Below are 21,619 nucleotides of genomic sequence, written 5' to 3'. Positions count from 1 at the left end.
AGAGTTCTTATAATGACCAGTTTGAATGGAAAGATTTCTAGGAGAGGAGTGAATTTTTTCTGGCAACAGAAAAGCTTTCCAGTCCCATCTCTCCTTCAGCAGCCTGATGGAATGGCTGCTGTTAGTTGAGTCGAATAAGGTTGAGGGAAGAGCCTAATGGAGCATGTCACCCTATCCTGCAGGCATATGGAATAGATAGGACAGGTATAACAAGAATTGCAGTGGCAGATATAGTGACATGCATTACCACACCTATCATGGCAGGATGGTAAGACCAGGTTGCGGGGGGGGGGGGGGCGGAATAAAAAGTAAGATCATGGGAGAAGTAATTAATCATAAATAGATGTTTTTTTAAAGAATGCTTCTGAAAAGTGAAGGGGCATAATTGCAATTCCCTATCCCCATCATGAATAGCATTCAACTGGTTACCTGCACAGGGAATAATACAAGTGAAAGGAGATGCATGTTTTTTGAATTGAGTAAGGCTAAAGAAAGGTTTGGGGCCAAACTCTATATTAGTAACTTCCTTCCTCTTATGGTTGGAACCCAGTACTGTATATGGAGGTTTGTTGAAAGAATCTACTTGTGATCTCACAGTGGTGAAGGACAAAGGAAGGAAAGGACAGCAAAGAGTTATTTTGTACACAATCGGGGGCGGGCGGGGCGGGCGGGGGAGAATGGCCCTGTATGCATGGGAAGACTGAAGACTGAAAACTCCACTTCTGCATGGGTTCCTTGAGGCAAGGTTCTCACAGCTCAGTTAATTTGCATAACTGCAAAATTCTTTTGGAGCCTCTGTGGCCTACAGAATGCTCAGAGGGTTGCCAGATTGCAGCCAGGACATTGACTTGATACCTTGAAAGTTCCCAGTGACAAAGCAGGTGTGGTTTGTTCTGTCATTTCCCCATCCATTGTATAATCCACCTGAACCTGCCCTGCTGTTATTGCAATGAACAAGTCTCCAGGTGTGTTGCGCAGCAGGTGAGAGAGGATACAAAGGGTCTAGGGGAATGGCTTGGAGAAATTGTTTCTGTTGGAGCTCCTGCTGGATCAATAAACCTAAGTGTAGATCTCTGGATGCCATGTGGCAACTCCAAGTTGCCTTCTTTGTAGAGAGGCTTCCTGCTGGCTTCACTATGGCTCTGCCTCAGTTAAACCTGAGCTGCTCCCTATTTGCTGTTCTTAGGGAATTAGGGGAATGGCCGCAGGGAAGGGGATGTGGTGGCGGCTGCATGGCTGCTCAACTCTTGGAGAGGTTCGGGAAAGCAGGAAAGCTGAATGGTTTTGTAATTATAGCTACTTCCCTCACAGGGTTGTGAGGATAAAATGGGATGGGGAGAAGGGTATGCGTTGCCCTGAGCCCCTTGGAAGGAATAGTGGGATATAAATGTAACAACTGAAAAAACGAATCCCTGCCACACTCCACATCCTGTAACTCCCAAAGTCACCAGACTGCTGGGGCCATGGTTAGCTTGAAGCTGGATTCTGTTTGCACATGATCCTAGTAAAATATTCTGAGAACAACTGGGTTAAACTACAGGTCAGAAGATTTCATCACAGGTATTTAATGTTAATGTTATGTTGTCTGCAAAAAAAAAAAAAAAAAAAAAAAGGAAGACAGCTATGACACATTGACCAATTCTCTTGTAACTCTTTTTTGCTCATGGAACATAAAGGGTAAAGGGACCCCTGACCATTAGGTCCAGTCGTGGCCGACTCTGGGGTTGCGGCACTCATCTCACTTTATTGGCCGAGGGAGCCGGCGTACAGGTCAAGTGGCCAGCATGACTAAGCCACTTCTGGCAAACCAGAGCAGCGCATGGAAACGCTGTTTACCTTCCCGCCAGAGCGGTACCTATTTATTTACTTGCACTTTGACGTGCTTTCGAACTGCTAGGTTGGCAGGAGCAGGGACCGAACAACAGGAGCTCACCCCGTCAGGCGGATTCGATCTGCCGACCTTCTGATCGGCAAGTCCTAGGCTCTGTGGTTTAACCCACAGTGCCACCCGTGTCCCTACATGGAACATAAATGTGGGGAAACCTGTGACCCTCCAGATGTTCTTAGACCCCAGGTCGCCACAACTCATAAGCCAGCGTGTCAAATAGTCATGGGTTTAAGGAACCGTCATCCCTCAACTCTTTCTGGAGTGCCATAGGTTGCTCATCCCTGCTTTTGATCCATATGTTTATATTCCGTTTTGATATAACTGTTCTTATATGCATGTATCCCACGAGCAACTTTTAAAAGCCAGCCCATCACCACAAATGAATCAAAATGGATCCTGGACAGCTAGTGGCTTCAGAGTACTTCCATATGTTACTCCCAGCAGCAGAAGATATGCCAAACCTGACATGAGGTGGGGTTGGAAGAGGTGTGAGTAGCATCTTACAGTATCTCCAGGGAAGACCTATTAACTAGGGTAGGAAAGAGGTGTTAACTACCATCCCTGTTTTGAAGCAGCTGTTGCTGTGCCATCCACACTGGTGTGCCAGTCGTAGGCACTGAGCATGGAGATTGGCACAGTCCCATGTGGAATGCAAATGTTCAACAAATCAGCATACTGATCTTTTGGGAAATAGCTTCAGGGCCTAAGCATACTTCACAGTGGATGGATGTTTTCATGGGTGAAGCTCCCTTACCTTTATCTTCTCATCCCCAGATTATCGAGATATGGATCTATGAGAAGAGACGTAACAGGAATACTGAAGACTGCAAGAGTCTGGCAATGTGAGACTTTATGTCTGGCACGGCTTGAGAAGAAGGAAGTCTGGCTTCCTTTCTTAATTACGAGAAAGCGTACATGTACAACCAAAGAAAGCATTTGTCAGTTACAAGCACCTACTGCCTTTCTTTTAAGCCTACAAGCAGTAAATAGTTTCAAAACATGAAGAACGGAATTGTAATTTGAGTGTCCAAAAAATAAAAGGAAGAGAAAACATTTTTTAAAAAACACTGGTTTTGTTAAATTTAACTCCAAAAACATATTTCAAACTCTTCTGAAAAAACAGAATATGTCAAGACAACAGTTTTAATCCTCATTTGTGGGATAAACGAAGGGCATGTTCACATCATTCCACCACTCACTTCCTAGAATATATCCCAGAAACATCTGGCCCATTTGGTGCCACATCCGGAGCTGATTCAATCCCCCACTTGTAGACTAGGTTGTGGGACAGTGTGTTTCTGGTTGGAAAGAAACTCATTTCCTTGCAGTGAATTCCTGAACAGGCATTATGCTAAGCATTGCTTGCTTCCTTAGTTGTAGACATAATTAAGAGCTGCTCTTGCTGTGTATTCCCTACTGGCATGGAAAGGCTCTAAGCAACAATTTAAGTGGCAGAGTCCAGCCTTCTGCTCCACCCACCCCACCCTCTCCAGCAGATCCATTCCAGGGACTGGGAGAACCTGCCATTTCCACTCCCATAATTAATTATGTTTCCAGATTAACGGATATTTCTTGCTGTGCAGCCTAGCAAGCTTGCCTGAACGTTGAACAATCACAAAAAGTAAACACAAAATGTAAACCGGGGCCCTAAAGGTTACCTTAAGCAATTGCAACTGGAAATTGGAAAAATCAAGACCAATATGGTTTACAGGTTTAATTACAATGAACTATAACAAGTTACCAAGTTATAAAATTATGTATGGCATGGAGAAAGGGGATAGAGAAAAGATTTTCTCCGTCTTTCATGACACTAGAACTTGCAGGCATCCAATGACGCTGAAGGTTGGAAGATTAAGGACAGATAAAAGACAGGACAGCACCTAGTTAAACTATGGAACTCGTTCCCCCAGGACACAGTTACGGCCACCAACTCTGATTGTTTTAAAATAGGATTAGACAAATTCATGGATGTGTGGGCCTATCAGTGGCTACTAGGCATGATAGGTATGTTCTACCTCCACAGTTGGGGGCAGCAATGCTTCTGAATATCAGTTGCTGGAAACCACAGGAAGAAAGAGGGCTCTTGTCCTCATGTTGTGCTCCCTGGTTTCCCATGGTCATTTGGTTGGCCATTGTGAGAACAGGATACTGGACTAGACAGGCCATTGGTTTGATCCAGTTTCTTTGTATGTTCTCATCAAAGGCACTATGAAACAAACTGAAAAATATGGTCAAAGGCTGCAAAAGTCACAACAGTATTTGACAATGGGAAGGATCTTACAGAGCAGTCTATACTGAGCTTAAGGTAGGCGGACACGATTCTTCCCCCCCCCCTCCTGATTTAAACCCCACAATAATTCTGTGAGGTAGATTAGGCTAAGAGGCAGTGACTGGCCAAATATCAGCCAGTGAGGAAACTTCCGGAGGCGGCGCGAACGGTAATGGCGGCCCCTTTACTTCTGTGAAGGGGAAGCTCCGTGGAAACTGGGTCGTCCGCTACGGCGAAGCGGAGACCCACATCGGAAACCCACAGGCAGCAAGAGCCTGTGGTCTTGAGACTCGGCAGGCGCCAGAAGTGGCTCCCGAAACGCTGAAGGAACCCCGTAAAGGGCTCCGGAACGTGGAGGGGGTAGCGGCGCTGTGAGTCGTTTCGCAATCTATGGAGTGAAGCCGCGCTGCTGCTGCCGGTGAGCGCTGACCTTTTTTCCTGGAAATTTTGGACTCGGGAAAGCAACAACCCGTGAGTAAAGAAGGACTTTAAATAATTTGAGACTAAATTATTGAATTTGGCTGAAAGCGGAGCGACACAAAAACAGGAAGTCCGTCTTCCGCTGTCACTGAACTTCAAAGCAAAGAGCTGGAGGAGTGGAGGCTTAAAAAGAATCTTTAGCCTAATTGATTTGAGCACCCAGTGAACTTTTTCTTAAACAAAATAAGGACTTTAAGTATTTGATTATCTGATTTTTACTTGTACTGTGATACCTTTCTTCTATTGGAATTACAATTTGGATGAGAAACCCAGGTGCTGGAGCTGCCTGAGCAACTTGAGCTGTCAGTTCTGCGGATCTGGCTATTGTGTATTAGAACTTGCAACAATCTGAGGGGGTTTGGACTTGCTACTTTGAAACATCAATTGAAGTACCAGTATGCACTGTCTGATACAATGTGGCTGTTAATACCAACTCTGCTTAAAATCTGCTATTGAAGGTCCTTGGACATTAAATTTGATTCTAGTAAATTTATTAGAATTGGATTCTTCCCTTGAGACATTTCAAGCTCCCCCTAGAGGATTTGGGATTTACAGCAGTGACATTACTTTACTTTCCTTTTCCCCGACCTCCTGTTTGACTGTTTTCCTCTGGGCCGCTGCTTTCTCATGGGAACAACTCAGCTTGACCTTGACTTTTAGATAACTTTGGAATGAGTGGCGCAAGAAGGAGGGGAAGAACTAGACAAACAATCTTGACAACTCTAACCTCAGTCTCGCAGGCACGTAGATCATCTGTACCCACTTTGCCTTTAGAGGAAGAAGCTGCTGCTCTGCCAAGGGCAGGAGAGGGAGAAACTGAACAGTTACAATTGGAAGTTATGGCCTCAGGAGCAACTGCTTCTATTCTAGAGAAAATCTATGAAAAATTGGAATCTCTGGACAAGAGAGGGGAATCTCTGGACAAGAAAGTTGATGAACAATCAGCCAAAATTGATCAAAATACAGAAAGTCTAAATAGATTAACTGGACAAGTATCACAGAACGCACAGGCAATTGGGCAGTTGACGGAGGCCACGAAAGAAAATCGGAAACTGGCTGAGGACACTAGTAAAAAATTAGAAAATTTTGAACAAGAGGTAAGACCACTCTGCAAACAAGTAGGTGAACATCAGACTTATCTATCTATGATAGAACTGCGGAACCAGGAGAGTAATTTAAGGATAAGGTCAATACCAGAAGTGGAAGAAGGCAATCTAGCTGAGTTTCTGACTAAAGAATTTTCCAAGTTCTGGAATTTAGAGGAAAAGGACTTTAAAATTGTGTCTGCTTTCAGGCTTGGAAGACTTGTAAAGAAAGAAAAGCCCAGAGACTGTTTGATAATATTGAGATCAAAGGAGGAAAGGGATAAGATTTTGGGCTTACATTACGGAAAGTCACTGGACATTTTGGATAGAAGAATTGAGTTTTATAAAGATATCCCTAAACAACTGTTGGACCTTAGATCTGCCTACCTTGAATTGGTTAAATTGCTTAGGAGCAACTCAATTATCTTTAGGTGGGAATTCCCCCAAGGATTATCTTTTACCTTCAGAGGGAAGAAGGTTAAAATTAGAACACTGGAAGATAGAGACAAATTTCTGACCACATACGGAGAGGACCTTCAAAAAGGAATTGAACTACCTTTTGGGCCTGGAGCACCGGCGGTACGGCACCCTTGGAACCTGAAGACTTAGCGAACAAGATACCACCCCTGGAAAAATAACTAGATTATTTCAGGATGTCTCTGCAACTTCTGAGCTGGAATATAAATGGCTGTAATATTCCGGGAAAAAGGAGGAAAATATTTCATATATTAAAAAAAGAACAATTGGACATCATTTGCCTGCAAGAAACACATGTGACTAGGCTCCATAGAAAAGTGCTAATAAACAAAAGACTGGGCCAGGAATTTATATCTTCGGACAGAGTAAAGAAGAGAGGTGTGGTCATCTATGCAAAAGAGAGCCTGTCACCCAAATTCCTATTTAAAGATGAACATGGAAGAATTTTGGCAATTGAGATACAACATCAAGGAGAGAAACTTTTGATATTAGGAATCTATGCGCCAAATGAGGGGAAATCGGAATTTTATAAGAAGTTGCTGGACTATCTGGACTATAACAACATCATTTTGATGGGAGATCATCATTTTGACGGGGTCGTATCAACCAACATGGATAAGTCACAAAGCCAAAATGTTACAAAAGATGGCAGACTACCAAAGACCTTTTTCGAAATGACAGACAATATGGATTTGATTGATATCTGGAGGATAAAGAACCCCTTGGGAAGAGAGGGAACATTTTTCTCTGAGGCCCAACTGACCTGGACAAGAATCGACCAAATATGGATATCTAGAGGTCTGGCATCCAAGGTTAAAAAGGTGGAAATCTGCTCAAAGACCTGCTCCGACCATAATGCAGTAAAGTTGGACATGACACTAATACCAACCGGCTCCTTTAGATGGAAGATGAATGACAATCTGTTTAGAGATCAGGAGGTTATCAAGAAGGCCCAAAAAGCTCTAAAGGATTATTTTGAGATAAACATGAACACTACGGTGGAAAAAAGAACTATCTGGGATGCAAGCAAGGCAGTGATGAGGGGGTTCTTGATACAACAGAATGCTGTAAAGAAAAGGACACAAAATGAGAGGAAAGATAAAATCTTGGAGAAAATTAAAGAATTAGAAAAGAAGCTAAGATTAAATCCGAAGTCACAGCCAATGTTGAGAGAAATTAAACTTCATCAAGCACAATATTCTAAATTGATAAACCAGGAAATAGAGTGGAAGATTAAATTAATGAAACAAAAAACTTTTGAATCGGCGAATAAATGTGGAAAACTGCTAGCTTGGCAGTTGAAGAGGAGACCAAAATTAAATACAGTTACAAATTTAGAGATTGAAGGAAGAAACATTCAGAACCCTGTGGATATTAGAAAGTGCTTCCAGAGATACTTCAAAAAATTATATACCCAAGGGCCGCAAGATGAGATTGAAATTAAACAATTTTTGGAAAAAAATGGATTATCAAAATTGTCACAAGAAAATAGATCAATCCTGAACTGCAAAATAACACGACAAGAGATTGAACAAGCCATTCAGAATATGAAACTGGGCAAATCTCCAGGACCAGATGGGCTGACCTCCAAGTATTATAAGACATTAAAAGACTATCTGATACAACCATTGATGGAGGTTAGCAATGAAATTATGGAGGGAAGGAGGGCGCCAGAATCGTGGAAAGAAGCCTTCATCACATTGATACCAAAATCGGAAGCTGAAAAGACACAACTTAAGAACTATCGTCCCATCTCTCTTTTAAATGTGGATTACAAAATATTTGCAGATATTCTGGCAAGTAGACTTAAAAAAGTTTTAAACGAAGTAATTCATAAGGACCAGGCGGGCTTTCTCCCAGGTAGACACTTGTTTGCTAACACAAGGAACATTATTGACATTTTGGAACTTTTGCAAACAGACATAAATACAAAAGCAGTGTTAATCTTTATAGACACGGAGAAGGCCTTTGACAATATCTCCTGGAAATTTATGAAGGGAAATTTAAAAGAAATGGGAGTGGGACGGGGTTTTGAGAATGGGATTGATGCAATATATTCAGAACAAAAGGCTAAATTGATAGTTAACAATGTGGTCACAGAAGAGTTTAAAATTGAAAAGGGAACACAACAAGGCTGTCCTATTTCCCCTTTGCTATTTATTTTGGTTCTGGAAGTGCTCCTGAATATGATTAGAGGGGACCGGCTGGTGGAAGGAATTCAGGTCGGAGCGAAACAATATAAACTCAAAGTTTTTGCAGATGACCTAGTTTTGACCCTGCAGGAGCCAGAATCTAGTACGAAAAGAGTACTACAATTAATCCAAGACTTTGGTCGGGTGGCGGGATTTAAACTAAATAAACAGAAAACCAAGGTATTGGGAAAAAATTTGTCAGATACAGAGTCAGAACGGTTTCAGAGAGAGACAGAATTAAATATGGTTAAAAAAGTAAAGTACCTAGGGGTAAATATAACAGCAAAAAATCTGAGTCTATTTAAGGATAATTATGAAAAATGTTGGTCAGAAATTAAGAGAGACTTAGACAGTTGGACAAAATTGAAACTTTCTTTGTTAGGCCGAATTGCTACTATCAAGATGAATGTATTGCCAAAAATGTTGTTTTTGTTCCAAACACTACAGATTGTGGACAAGACAGAGTGCTTCCGGAAGTGGCAGAGAGATATATCTAAGTTTGTCTGGCAGGGCAAAAAGCCCAGAATTAAGTTTAAGATACTAACTGATGCGAAAGAAAGAGGGGGCTTTGCCCTGCCGGACTTAAAGTTGTACTATGAGGCCGCAGCTTTCTGCTGGCTAAAAGACTGGCTACTTCTAGAAGAAACTGACGTACTGGATCTGGAAGGTTTCAACAATGCTTTTGGTTGGCATGCATACTTATGGTATGACAAGGTTAAGATCAATAAGGCCTTTAAGAACCATATTGTCAGAAAAGCAGTGTTTAATGTCTGGACAAAATATAAAGACTTATTGGAAAATAAAACTCCAAGGTGGCTATCACCTCTGGAAGCTAAGGCCCGAAAAAGACCCAATATGGAGGCCAAATGGCCAAAATATGGGGAAATACTAGAAAAAGATGGAGACAATTGGAAATTGCAGAGTTTGGAGAAAATGAAGGATAAAGTGCGAGACTGGCTACACTACGCTCAGATTAAAGAAGTCTTTAAAAATGACAAAAAGTTAGGGTTCCAGGTGGAGAAATCTAAATTGGAAACAGAATTGTTAGAACCTAAGACCAAGGTACTTTCAAGAATGTATAACTTGCTGTTAAAATGGAACACACAAGATGAAATGGTTAAATCGGCTATGATAAAGTGGGCACAGGATATTGGGTATAACATTATGTTTGAGGACTGGGAAAGGTTGTGGACCACTGGGTTGAACTTCACTGCATGTAATGCTTTGAAGGAAAATGTAATGAAAATGATATATAGATGGTACATGACCCCAGTTAAACTTGCCAAAATATACCATTTGTCTGATAACAAATGCTGGAAATGTAAAGGAAATGAAGGAACATTCTTTCACCTCTGGTGGACGTGCCCTAGAGTGAAGGCCTTCTGGGAAATGATATATAATGAGTTGAAAAAGGTATTTAAGTATACTTTCCCTAAGAAACCAGAGGCCTTCCTCTTGGGTATTGTCGGCCAGAGGGTGATAAAGAAGGACAGAACTTTTTTCCTGTATGCAACAACGGCAGCAAGGATACTCATCGCTAAGCACTGGAAAACCCAAGATTTACCCACGCTGGAAGAATGGCAGATGCAACTGATAGACTATATGGAATTGGCTGAGATGACCGGCAGAATCCGAGACCTGGGAGAGGAGAGGGTTGAAGAAGACTGGAAGAAATTTAGGATTTATTTACAAAAACACTGTAATTTGGTTGAATGTTAAGAAGGATGCCAGATCATAAAGAATTGAGCACCACTAAACTAGATGTAATCTGGATGATAAATGAGATTGAGGAAAATATAAATTTTTTGGAGAATTATTAGACTAAATTAAATGAATGAGACTCAAGAATGTAAACAAGTTGATAAATTGCTGGAAAAAGTTTTATAATGATGCAAGTGGGAGCGAGAGACGTGAGGGAGTCCAAAGAATCTTTGAAAAGATGTTATGATACATGTTATATTGCTTATTATTTTTGCATTTTTGTATTTAAAAAATCTCAATAAATATTTATATATATAAAAAAACAAATATTAGCCAGTGAGGATTTGAACCCAAGTCCTAGTCCACTACACCACACTGGCTCTAGAGACAGCTTTGCTTATAGAAGTACCATCTGCTTCAGAATTTTAACATGGTATATAAGTAAATCCATCTTTCATCTGATAATTTTGGGTACAGCGATGGGAGAATTGTTTCACTTTTATGAGAAACAAATTTTGCATGGTTTTAGCAGAGAACACAACATTCTTTAACTATAAAGCTCACCCTGTCATTCTGTAATTATAGTTTCATGCTCTCCCACCACTCCCTGCTAGCCCCCTTAGTTTCTGCGTTGTAGTACAGTGTCCCACCATAAAGCCCAAACTCCATACCAAATCAGGCCAATAAATCAGAAATCCTAATAAAAGGGAGGAGGACTTTAAATGTAGCGCGTGGGTCTGACTTGCGCTTTGGTCAATCCTGGGCAAAGTACACTTTTATTGGGCCAACATTGTGCAATAAACACGGCTCCAGAGACCTTTGCCCTGCTGCTTCCCAACAGAATTTATGTTTTGTTTGCATTTGGGGGTGGAGGGCAAGTGGAAAAGGTAAGGGTTGTTGTTTTAAAGTCCTTATATCACACCACTTATGCTATCTCAGAGCAACGCTAAGAAAGACTGCTTTGCATTATTTTCAGAAGGACTGGTAAGAGAAAAATCAGCTGAAAATGTTGAGAGTATTATTCACTAGAATTGTATCATGTTGGCTGCAACCTAATGAGCGAGTGGAATTGCTGAGGGTTTTGTTGCTCTTTTAGGGTACGATTTTCCAGTTTCTGAGCCTATGGCTTTCTTCACACATTAGGTTACTTCAGATTTGAGTTTGCTTTCTTGAAACCTAGCAGTAAGCACATGATAGGACTCATCAGCATATCTCATCCATATCTCATCCGTTTCACCATTTTCTCAACAAAAAAACTTGATAAGAACTAGCCGCATCTCATCTCCCCCTAGCTAACTGTGATGAAAGAGATTCCATTGACAAACTTTGTATGTTCACCAACCTAGAATTCCATAGGTCAGGCATGGCCAAACTTGGCCCTCCATCTGTTTTGGGACTACAGTTCCCATCATCCCTGACCGCTGGTCCTGTTAGCTAGGGATGACGGGAGTTGTAGTCCCAAAACAGCTGGAAGGCCAAGTTTGGCCATGCCTGCTTGGATAAAGGACAGCCTAGAAATGTCAATAGTAAAAGCTGCATCCAAGTTTCTTCACAAATGTAGATAACTTTGCCCTTATTTCATTTCCACTTTCTGAGATAATTAATTCATTAGGTTGAATCCCAGCAATCATTGCATGGAAAAAATGACTTCTGTTCATGCAACAAAACCTCTCCTCCCCATGTCCCCAACCCCACTCCAAATCTGCTCCTGAGGATTGGGGGAACCTGCAGAGCAAGTAGATGGGATGAGGGTGTCCAGGGGGCAAGCAGGAGAAGACAGAGAGGAACCTCCTCTGCAAAGTCACTCCTGCAATGACTTTGTTGGGGAAAAGACCATTATACATAACTTTTTTTATTATTCTTTACATTCCTGATACCTCTTCATTTGGTGACCATCTACAGTTTTGATCAACACACTCCTAGTTGCCTTTCCCAACTCACAAAAAATAAATTTTACTTTTAGCAAACTTTTTTTACCCAATTCGTACATACATCAAAGGCACCACCAAATTCTTTCTCATTCTTATAGTTCAATGTTGTGACCCAACATGTTCATATCTGTTCAGGATTCCAGTAATCCTGTGAGATTCCTAGCAAGTTTCTTTTGAGCTATTGAGTTGGGGAGACATGCAAGTGGTTACTCTGAATTCAACTGGAAGCTGCTGCATGTCATCAATTAAAGAAACTAGATCTGAAATAGTATTCCGCTTGACTCATTTGGAAGAAAATAAATTTGACCAAACTGTTAAAAATAAGCCTGCTTATTTCACTGATCTTCTGAGTATCACTGATCTTCTGCCACATATCTAATAGTTAAAGGTAAAGGACCTATGGATGGTTAAGTCCAGTCAAAGGTGACTGTGGGGTGCAGCACTCATCTTGCTTCAGGCCAAAGGAGCTGGCATTTGTCCACAGACAACTTTCTGGGTCATGTGGCCAGCATGACTAAACCGCTTTTGGAATACAGTGACAGAAGCCAGAGCTCACAGAAACGCCATTTACCTTCCCGTTGCAGCGGTACCTATTTATCTACTTGCAGTAGTGTGCTTTCGAACTGCTAGGTTGGCATAAGCTGGGACAGAGAAATGGGAGTGGGAGTAGGCCCCACCACACCCCCTCTCATTGCTTCTTATTATCATGTCCCGTTCATTCTGTCTTGAATGGTACCATAGCCTAGAATCAAAGAGAGACTCCAATTTCCCTTGTACTGATACACTGGCAGATTGAAGAAAGGTGGTATGTCAAGAAATTGCTTCCACTCATGTTCATGCTGTTTTGGTAGGGCTGTTAAGACAACACTGTCCAGAAGGAAAGTACCGCATGCATGTGGATGAAAAATGTAAAATAAATAAATCAACCCAGCTTCTACAAGTTGAAAAAGAGGGAAGAGAATCATGACAGATGTCCACCCCCGACCCCCGTTTCAGCCAAAGCACTTTGAAGGCTTATCGCTTTTGCTTTTTGCCTCTGTAATACTTCTGAAATGTATAACAAAACAAGTTTTTGCAAAGAGACCATCAATCTTCAAAAGAAACTGGTTTTGTAGAGCATGTTACTAGATCTGCTAGTGTGTCTGTACACACATGCATATGAACCCATATCTTACATGCACGTACACGGACAGGGCTCACACTACTACACCTGGGACCTTTACCATTATGTGCTGCAGATAGGATTGAACTGGCTGTGACAACCTTGCTCACTCTGGAAAATTAGGCAGTCATCAATAAGAACCAAATATGAGTGTGCTTCTTCCAAACAGCTGGCAGTAACTACACCAGAGTTGCAATTGCGGCATTTATGGAAGATTAAAATGGTTTAAGGGTAGAGTGGCTTTTGCAGCTTGAAATTCCATTACAGAAATATTAAGAGAGTGTTAATAATGATACATTACATGGACTACCCAACCCGTGTGGCCTGAGATACTATTGCAAAGGTAAGAGAGAAATGGCTCAAGGTGAACAGTTGTCTAATATGGAAGTGGGTGGATGAACCCAGTTTTGCTAGGAAGCAAGAAAGATTCAGACAGGGGGAAGGCCATATATAATGGACTAGCTTTTTCCAGTCTCTTTCTGTCAAATGCAAATTTGCATTGTATTTTGCTGGTGCCACACAATCAGGAGCCACGCAAAAATATTAAGATGCCTGACAGAAGGAAGACATGTTTGGGTTTCCACCTGAACACACAACAGTTTAAAAGCAGGAAGAGAGGCACTAGTGTGCACACTCCCCACCTCAATGTTCCTGTGGTCACTCAGTCCCAACCCTATGCCTAGTGTGAGAGATCTGCAGGGAGCTTTTGCATATAGAAATGTCGCCATCTGAACTTTGGTTACTTACTAGGCAAGTTGGACCAATGGCCTGACTCCATAGAAGAAATGTCCACATGTTAATACATTGTTGACAGGTCATCTGACAAATGGTAAATTGCCAAGAACAGACTAGGTGACTACAAGTCACTAACAATCTCAGATGAACAGGTCAATGGACTCTATCTCAAAAGCATTTCAGAGATGTTAAGGACAATGCTATACATGTATGAAATATTGTTTTCCACAGAGTCAGCAAAAGAGAGTGGCAAGGAGAAAATATTCCATAATTGCATCAGCCCCTTTTTTATTACAGGTCATTTCATTACTCCCTGTTATTACCCATATTTGCCCTTTGATACAGATCAAAAAGTGCATCTGTTAAGGAAATTAATGAGTCAATCAGCTGCTTTACTGAGACTCCAGCCCCAGAATTCAGCTTCTACGCATGGTGACACTGAAGAAATAGAAACACAAAGACCTAGATTTTGTGTAGAAAGCAATGCTCCCCCCCTCAAAAGATTTCCCCCTTTCTTGACATATTCCAAAGGCTAACATAGATGATTAGTGGGGTTGGGTGCATTCTGACAATCCATGCAGACTTTCTCCCTGTTTAGATTGTGTAGGTAGTTCAACACATTGTCTACATAACCTTCCATCAAGCTGGGTGTTGATTTTTCTCATCATGGGCATTCAGGCAATTTTGTGCTCATGGCAACCCTATGCACATGGCAACCAGTTCACCATGCACACATTTTAGTTGTGGAAATCCCCTCCTCCCGCAACCATACATAGGCATTAAGGCTGAAAAGCAAGCAAGACATTTCAGATAGCCATATTTAGAGTCATGTCAAGAAGGGTCATTTATGTACAGCATCAGAATCCCCATTATTGCTCATCCTTTTGGCTAGGATCTATGCACCACAGATCACCACATCAGGTTGGCAACTTACCTCCTTGCATCCAGTATGTGGGGTTGTAGACATGGCACTTCTGTCTTAAGTACTGAATAGATGGCTGGTGTGCTATCTAATGTTTTGATTGATCCCTTGTGTGACCAGTGGGAGTACTAGAGGTCATGTCATTTTATTTGTGCTTGATTTTGAAATCCAAAATGGAAGTTTGAGTAGTCACCGCTTACTGGTGAGTACAGCTAATCCACAATTTCAAAATCATGAGCTTTAAGATCAGGTTAACTGTGAAGTTACTTCTATTACTACTTTGGCTTTTCAGTCTGCCTTCATGATCAAAAGTGCCATGTTGTACATTATGTGTAAAATTATGATAATTAGAAATGTGCTATAAAAAGTGATGGGGGTGAGATAAAAATGCTGTGAATCTAAAGATTAGAACAAGCTTTTTAAAAGCCCCTGAAGACTTTTGTCCTGCCAACAGGCTGGATATTACATTCACTGAACATGTCAATGAGAAAAAAGGTGTTTGACCCTACCCAAGTTTCATTATTTTCAGCGGGGTTTTGTATTGCAGTCTAGAATAAGCAGGTTTCCTTGCATCCTTTCAGACAGCAATGAGGAACCATCAGCCACTGCAGATGCTGCTGGACTGCAATTCCCATTATCCCTGGCCATTGGTCACACTGGTTGCAGCTGATGGGAGATGGGAGTCCAAAACCATCAGCTCCAAAAACATCCATGCAAGGGAAGTTGACAAAACAGGTATTCTGGGTCAAAAGGTGAAACCTGCCCTTCAAAACCAAAGTATGACCTGGGATATCTCAGCTGGTAGGTGCCATTGACTGGCTCCCTGAGTGTAGGGCATGAGACTCAATCTTAGGGTTGTGGGTTCGAGGCTCACATTGGGCAAAAGATTCCTGCAAAACAGAGGGTTGGACTTAGATGATTAGTTGTGGTCCTTTACAGGTCTACAATTCTATGATTCTGCGAGAACCTGTGGCCCTCCAGATCTCTTTTTGGCCCTCCAATTCTCATCATTCCCAGCAAATGCATTGGTCACTGATGACTAGAGCAATGTGTGGAGTGCTGCAGGTTTGCAGCCTCTGGTATAGCTTATACTGGTTCAAAAACCATCCTAACATTGGCATTGCTGGCTAGGGATAAATGAGATGAGATAGGATTATTTGTATGCCTGAATGGTGGAAGTAAGAATACTCTTTTGATTCCTTTCTAAACTTGTATGTAGCTGCTCCTTGAATATACTGTATGATACACTTAAGAGAAATCACATTGTACAAAGAGAGAAAAACACATAACCTTTTTATTATTAAACCTCTGGTGAAAACTTTTCACATGACATCCCTTTTAAAAAAAATGTAAACCAACCTAGCTATGGGTCAGGTACATTATACAGATTGCATCCAGTATTTTAAAGATGCCTAAATATCTTGTTGGAGTATTTACATACTTTATCCATTAGGTAGTAAAGTTTCACTGCAACTGATAATTCTTCTAGCACATAGTTTATTCCGTGGCAAGATAGTGGGGATGACTGTGTATATAAAAGCTCATGTCCAGATAGACAGGTAGGGTCAATTTCTTTTCCTGAGAAAACATTTGTTCTTGAAACTTGTACTTTATAAATCAGAAACACAGAAGAATGTTTTCTGTTACAGTAAAAAAAAACAAAAAACTTGCAACAAAAGGATGCCTAGTTAACTTTTTTCTTTTAAATTATTTACGTACCATTAAGTTAAAATGTTTACATTCATTCCATTCATTCATATAAAAACTGTTGTTAAATCTTATGCTGATGATTTAACACTGATTGCTGCAAGACAAATTGCACTTTTTATATAAAAAACAAAATTATTGTATATATGGAAGGGGGAGAAAAAAATCTGAATGCTACCCTGTTTACAAAGTCTGACTGACTACATACAGTTCAGCCACAACATAGACGCTCTGTCCTCCTCCATCACAGTATATGTTAAAAACAACAATGCAAATGTTAGAAACGAAAGTTCTCAATAGCCAGTTCTAATGGGAGAAGGGGGGGTACCAAAATGCGTTTCTTTCCTTCATTAGGCTGTATTGGAAGTCTGCTTCGGAAAAGCTGCTCAGAAATGGGGGCGTGTCGTGAGTGGAAGGCACTAGCTGAAACACTGACCTGCAAGAGGAGATTGCCTCAAACTATCAAGTTCAATATATGCTCACTTGTTGCTTAGCTCTTCTGTATTACTCTATAATGCAAGCTTTGCCTACTTTGTCTTACAATAATATCAACACCAATCAGATCTTGGATGTTGGTCGAGTGGGAATGGGGGAAAAAAATACAGAATCCACAAATACACGAGGGGGCTCTGGTGGCTGTGGTGAAGATGTAGCAACAGTGCAGATGGGCACTCTTTGTTGAGCTAAGAGAAGTGGTTTGGACTCCTTTGGTTGTCTTGCATAGCTGAGGACCTGGGCAATCAAGCAGAGACCATGAGAAGGAAAAAAACACCCCCCCTTCTCACACACACACACACGCTAGAATCAAGGCACAAAAATGACTGGCAAGGAATGTCCTTGTCATCATAGTCACCGCTTCTTGGGACAAAAAACAAACGAAAACAAAAAACACAAGTGTTGCTGGCTGGCTGATGCCCAGTGCATGGATCCAGCACCACTGACTCATCGCCACTTCATGCTAGAGCCAAGGCACACCAGGAGGAATCCTGTCTCACAGAGGCCGTGACTTCTGCAGTGGAGGTCAAGCTGACGCCTGGATACAGCCCTTCCTGGCCGGAATATTTGAGTGTGCTAGTCTCGGGACTGCTGGCATTCTCTCCCCGGCCGGACATCACTGAAGAAACCGCCTGCAGCAGAAGGAAAGCAAGCAAAAGCTGTAAAGTAGCACATATTTATCAAGGAAAAGCAAATTTGCCTGGCCAGGCTGGGGGACTGCTGACACAAACACAGGAATTACTACCCATCCACCCATTCGGCTGAGAAGTGATGAGAACATCATTCAGTTTGAAGAAGTGGTGTGAAACATGCATGAAGTGAATCAGTTCAGTGTCTTTGGGTTAGATCTGGACACAGAAGGCCCCAAAGCCCCCCCCCCATAACACCAGTACAATAAAATAGCAGTAAGCCGCACAAAACCAAACCATAGCTTAGCAGGACTGTATAAGTATTCCTGGAGAGGAACTCACAACCGCTTTGCTCCCCCTGGTATTTTTCATTGACATGATGTGGTGAACTAAACCAAAGTATTGTCTGAAATAGGGCTCATAGTTAAGCTCCCTCCTCACTAAAGGTGAGCTATAACCAAGGTTTCTTCGGCTAAGCAATAGTTTAGCTTAGCATAATATGCAAACCAGGCAAAAAACATAACTCAAAATAGTCAGTAAAGCTGGCATGAAGGATATATGTATGAAGCTTTTCACCAACTAGTGAAGCAACAGCAGCATATGTGCCTGGAATATTTCTAAAGGAAGCTCATTTCACAGTTGTGGGGGGCTACCACAGAAAAAGCCCTTCTTCGAGCGGCCATTAGATGTATCTCCACTAGGAACAGTGTAACTAGATGGGGCCAATGAGGACAATCTCAGTTAATGGGATGTTCTATAAAGGAGGAGCCACTCTCTTAGATAGCCTGGTCCTAAGCCATATGGGGTCTTATCAGTAGACAAGAAATCCTTAAACTTGGCTTGGTAGTGAATAGGCAGGCAGTGCAATTCCTTCAGCACTGGTGTACCTTATGTACACAGTCAAGCACAGTACTCTGCAGGAAAAGGTGCCCTGTAGATACCATTTCAACAGGAAGTCTGTTCCCTATGATGTAGGAATCAGACTTCTAATGTGGTGGCACCTAATCTTCAGAATCCCCCTCCTTCTCCCATCCCATTATAGATCAGACAGACACAATCGTTCCTCTCTTTACGGCACCTATTGAATATGTTTACTCTCAAAAAGCCTGTTTAAGTGGTGAATTTTATACCAGTTGTTATTTGTAAGGGCCTTAAATTGTATTTATATCTGTTCTATTGTTAATGTGAACGTTGTTAATTAACTAAACAGACTAACAAACAAAATGTTCAGTCAGATGCTCCAATGAGCATTCTAACAACAACAACAACAACAACAACAACAACAACTGGTACCCTGCCCATTTGACTGGGTTGTCCCAGCCACTCCAGGGGGCACTTTGCACTAGCTGCAGCTTCTGCATTGATCCCCAGGGGTAGTCGCTAAAAAAAGAATCCCTAAAAAGCTGCAGTCATCCCAATCTTTTTGATTTTCTTTTCACAATAACGAATTATAGCAAGGTGTTCCAAATTGCTAAGATCTGTTTTATAACCATACTGCATGAGCCTCGAGCTTCCTTCCTTCCTTCCTTCCTTCCTCCCTCCCTCCCACTTTTTTTAAAAGCACAATTCTACATCAAACCCTATTTTAGGCCCAAGAAAACATGTGAGTGGTTTTATCACTGGCGCAGTGCATAGCTCAGAGTGTGGTTGTGCGTGACAGAAAATGAGTCTGGGCTACATAACAACTGGCGGTGGGTATTCAAAACATAATATCAGTGTGAATTCCAGAAGCTGGCCTTGGGACAAGAGATAAGAAACGGGAGTGGGAAAGGAGAGGCAGGCTGTTGTAATGAATTATGCACCTAGTGTGGCCTTACGCAGCCTGGCGCTCTGTAGCCTACATCTCCCATGGCTGCTGTGAGTTGTAGTTCAAAACACCTAGAGGGCACCAGGTTAGGGAGACGTGAGTGGCAATGACGGTGGTTCAAAACAAAGTTTAACTACAGCAAGAAGGGAGTTTGGAAAGGCTCTGTTGTGTTAACCTTTTGGTATTTGCTTCTGTGTTGTACCCATAGCTGCTATTTCTTCTCAAAGACATGTCATAGAAGCGTTTCAGTTAAACGTGTTGCAAACTTTGTATGAGAAATTGGGTAAGCAAAAACGGAACTCCACAGCACCATCTGGTGTCACAGTGTTAGAATGCATAAACAACGCATGTAAAGCGTTTTTCTTTGCCAATGTAGCTGAGTCCCTTGTTAACACTGGTTTGTTTTTTTGAAAACAAGTGGGGAACAAGCAGAGGCACAGTCGCATATTATTCTATATACACAATAATACATGGATTTATTTGTATTCATATTTTAAATTCATTACTAGGTTCAGATGTGTTCTAATTTTTGTGGTATAAATATAAATGGGAGAAGAGAGCTGGAGGCAGGTGAGATATGCTATCTAATATGGACGTTATAGTGATTTTAATTTTTTAGATTCATTTCCCTTTTCCAATATGCACTTTTTTTACTCTTCTTTACACACCTTCTCTCTCTCTCCCTCCCACCTTTTTTTTGGGGGGGGGATGACCTTTCAAGTTTTTACAGATGTGATGTGTCAGTTTACACAAATTATATGTTTAATATGTTTGCTTGGTATGGTTTTCTTTTATAGATATCTATATTATAAGGATATTGTGGTTCCTAGCATTGTACTTCCAATGCCTGGAATGTGCTCTAATAACAAAGCCACCAATATATTGCCTTTTCATTTATGAGTAATATGGATTTTAGTAGTTGTATTATATGCCTGGGCATTAGGAGATTTTGAGATGGAGAATACAGTGGTGCCTCGCAAGACGAAAAGAATCCGTTCCGCGAGTCTCTTCGTCTAGCGGTTTTTTCGTCTTGCGAAGCAAGCCCATTGACGGCTTAGCGGATTAGCGCTATTAGCGGCTTAGCGGATAAGCGGCTTAGAAAAAGGGGGGGGAAGGAAAAAAACCCCACAGGAACTCGCAAGACATTTGCGAAGCAAGCCCAAAGGAAATTCGTTTTGCGAAGCACCTCCAAAACGGAAAACTCTTTCGTCTAGCGAGTTTTCCGTCTTGCGGGGCATTCGTCTTGCGGGGCACCACTGTAGTAATGTGTCCTATCCTTATGGATAACATATATATTATACTTACTTTAATAGATTTATTATGACTTTAAAATTTGTTGCATGGTGTGTTAAGAGCTTAGGTTCTTCTAGCAAAGGAAAAGGGTACTCTATAAAATAAAATAAAAACTTAAAAGCTGATGTGGCATTATTACAAGAGACATATCTTTTGGTGGAAGATAAATATAGATTTAAGAAAATGGAGAAAGATCCATTTGTGTATAAGACGCTCCCAAATTTTGGACATTATTTTTTAGGAAAAAAGCCTAGTCTTATACACGGGAAAATATGGTACATGCTAGTAATCATTCTAAGCATTCTAAGGGTGTGGCTATATTGAACCTCATAGAAAATATCTGCTGGGGTTTGAGAAGGTGGTTGCAGCATGCAAACCCAAGAATATTACTGAACTGGAAGCAGTTGCTCATGAGAAATGGGCCAAGATTCCTCAGGAATTCTGCTGGAAGTTGCTGTCTGGTTATGCATCTCTTTTGCAGGAGGTCATAGCAGCAAAAGATTGTTCTACTAAGTTCTAAATATGCTTGCCATGAAGGGGTTAAATAATAGTGAGTCTGGAGAAGCCAGTATAAGTTGCAATTTCAGCTGAATTTGGGGAAACCACTTGTGTCGAGCTATTTTAATTGCTTTCGTTTGATTTGCTCATTGCAAACAGCTGAAAGCCTGTAAATTTTGATAATAAACCTGGCTTCCTCAACCTCAGCCCTCCAGGTGTTTTTGGCCTACAACTCCCATAATCCCTAGCTAGCAGGACCAGTGGTCAGGGATGATGGGAATTGTAGTCTCAAAACATCTGGAGGGCCAGGGTTGAGGAAGCCTAGTACAGAATGTGTTTAAAATGTGG

General features: G+C 41.4%; 1 protein-coding gene and 1 long non-coding RNA gene across 5 annotated transcripts in view; one reads left to right on the top strand and one right to left on the bottom strand.

Annotated features, from left to right (window-relative positions):
• The first annotated feature begins 2,659 nt into the window (after window positions 1-2,659).
• LOC307219508 lies at window positions 2,660-13,126 on the top strand. The gene is made up of 2 exons (XR_013840454.1): window positions 2,660-2,730; window positions 12,875-13,126. It is a non-coding gene; the product is annotated as an uncharacterized lncRNA (long non-coding RNA).
• Window positions 13,127-16,118: 2,992 nt separating this feature from the next.
• GATA6 (GATA binding protein 6) overlaps window positions 16,119-21,619 on the bottom strand; it is a 35,078-nt gene continuing 29,577 nt past the window's right edge. For all 4 annotated transcript variants that reach the window (XM_079982719.1, XM_079982722.1, XM_079982720.1 and 1 more), the window contains one exon: window positions 16,119-17,676. In XM_079982719.1, the coding sequence (XP_079838845.1) occupies window positions 17,503-17,676 (174 nt within the window). In that variant the 3' untranslated portion in view covers window positions 16,119-17,502. The remainder of the gene's footprint in view (window positions 17,677-21,619) is intronic.

The sequence above is a fragment of the Podarcis cretensis genome (genome assembly GCF_951804945.1).
Source record: "Podarcis cretensis genome assembly, chromosome: 7".
In the NCBI taxonomy this organism is placed as follows: domain Eukaryota; kingdom Metazoa; phylum Chordata; class Lepidosauria; order Squamata; family Lacertidae; genus Podarcis; species Podarcis cretensis.
The sequence above is the reverse complement of the archived record's forward strand: the minus strand, read 5'-3'. Positions and strand labels throughout refer to the sequence as shown.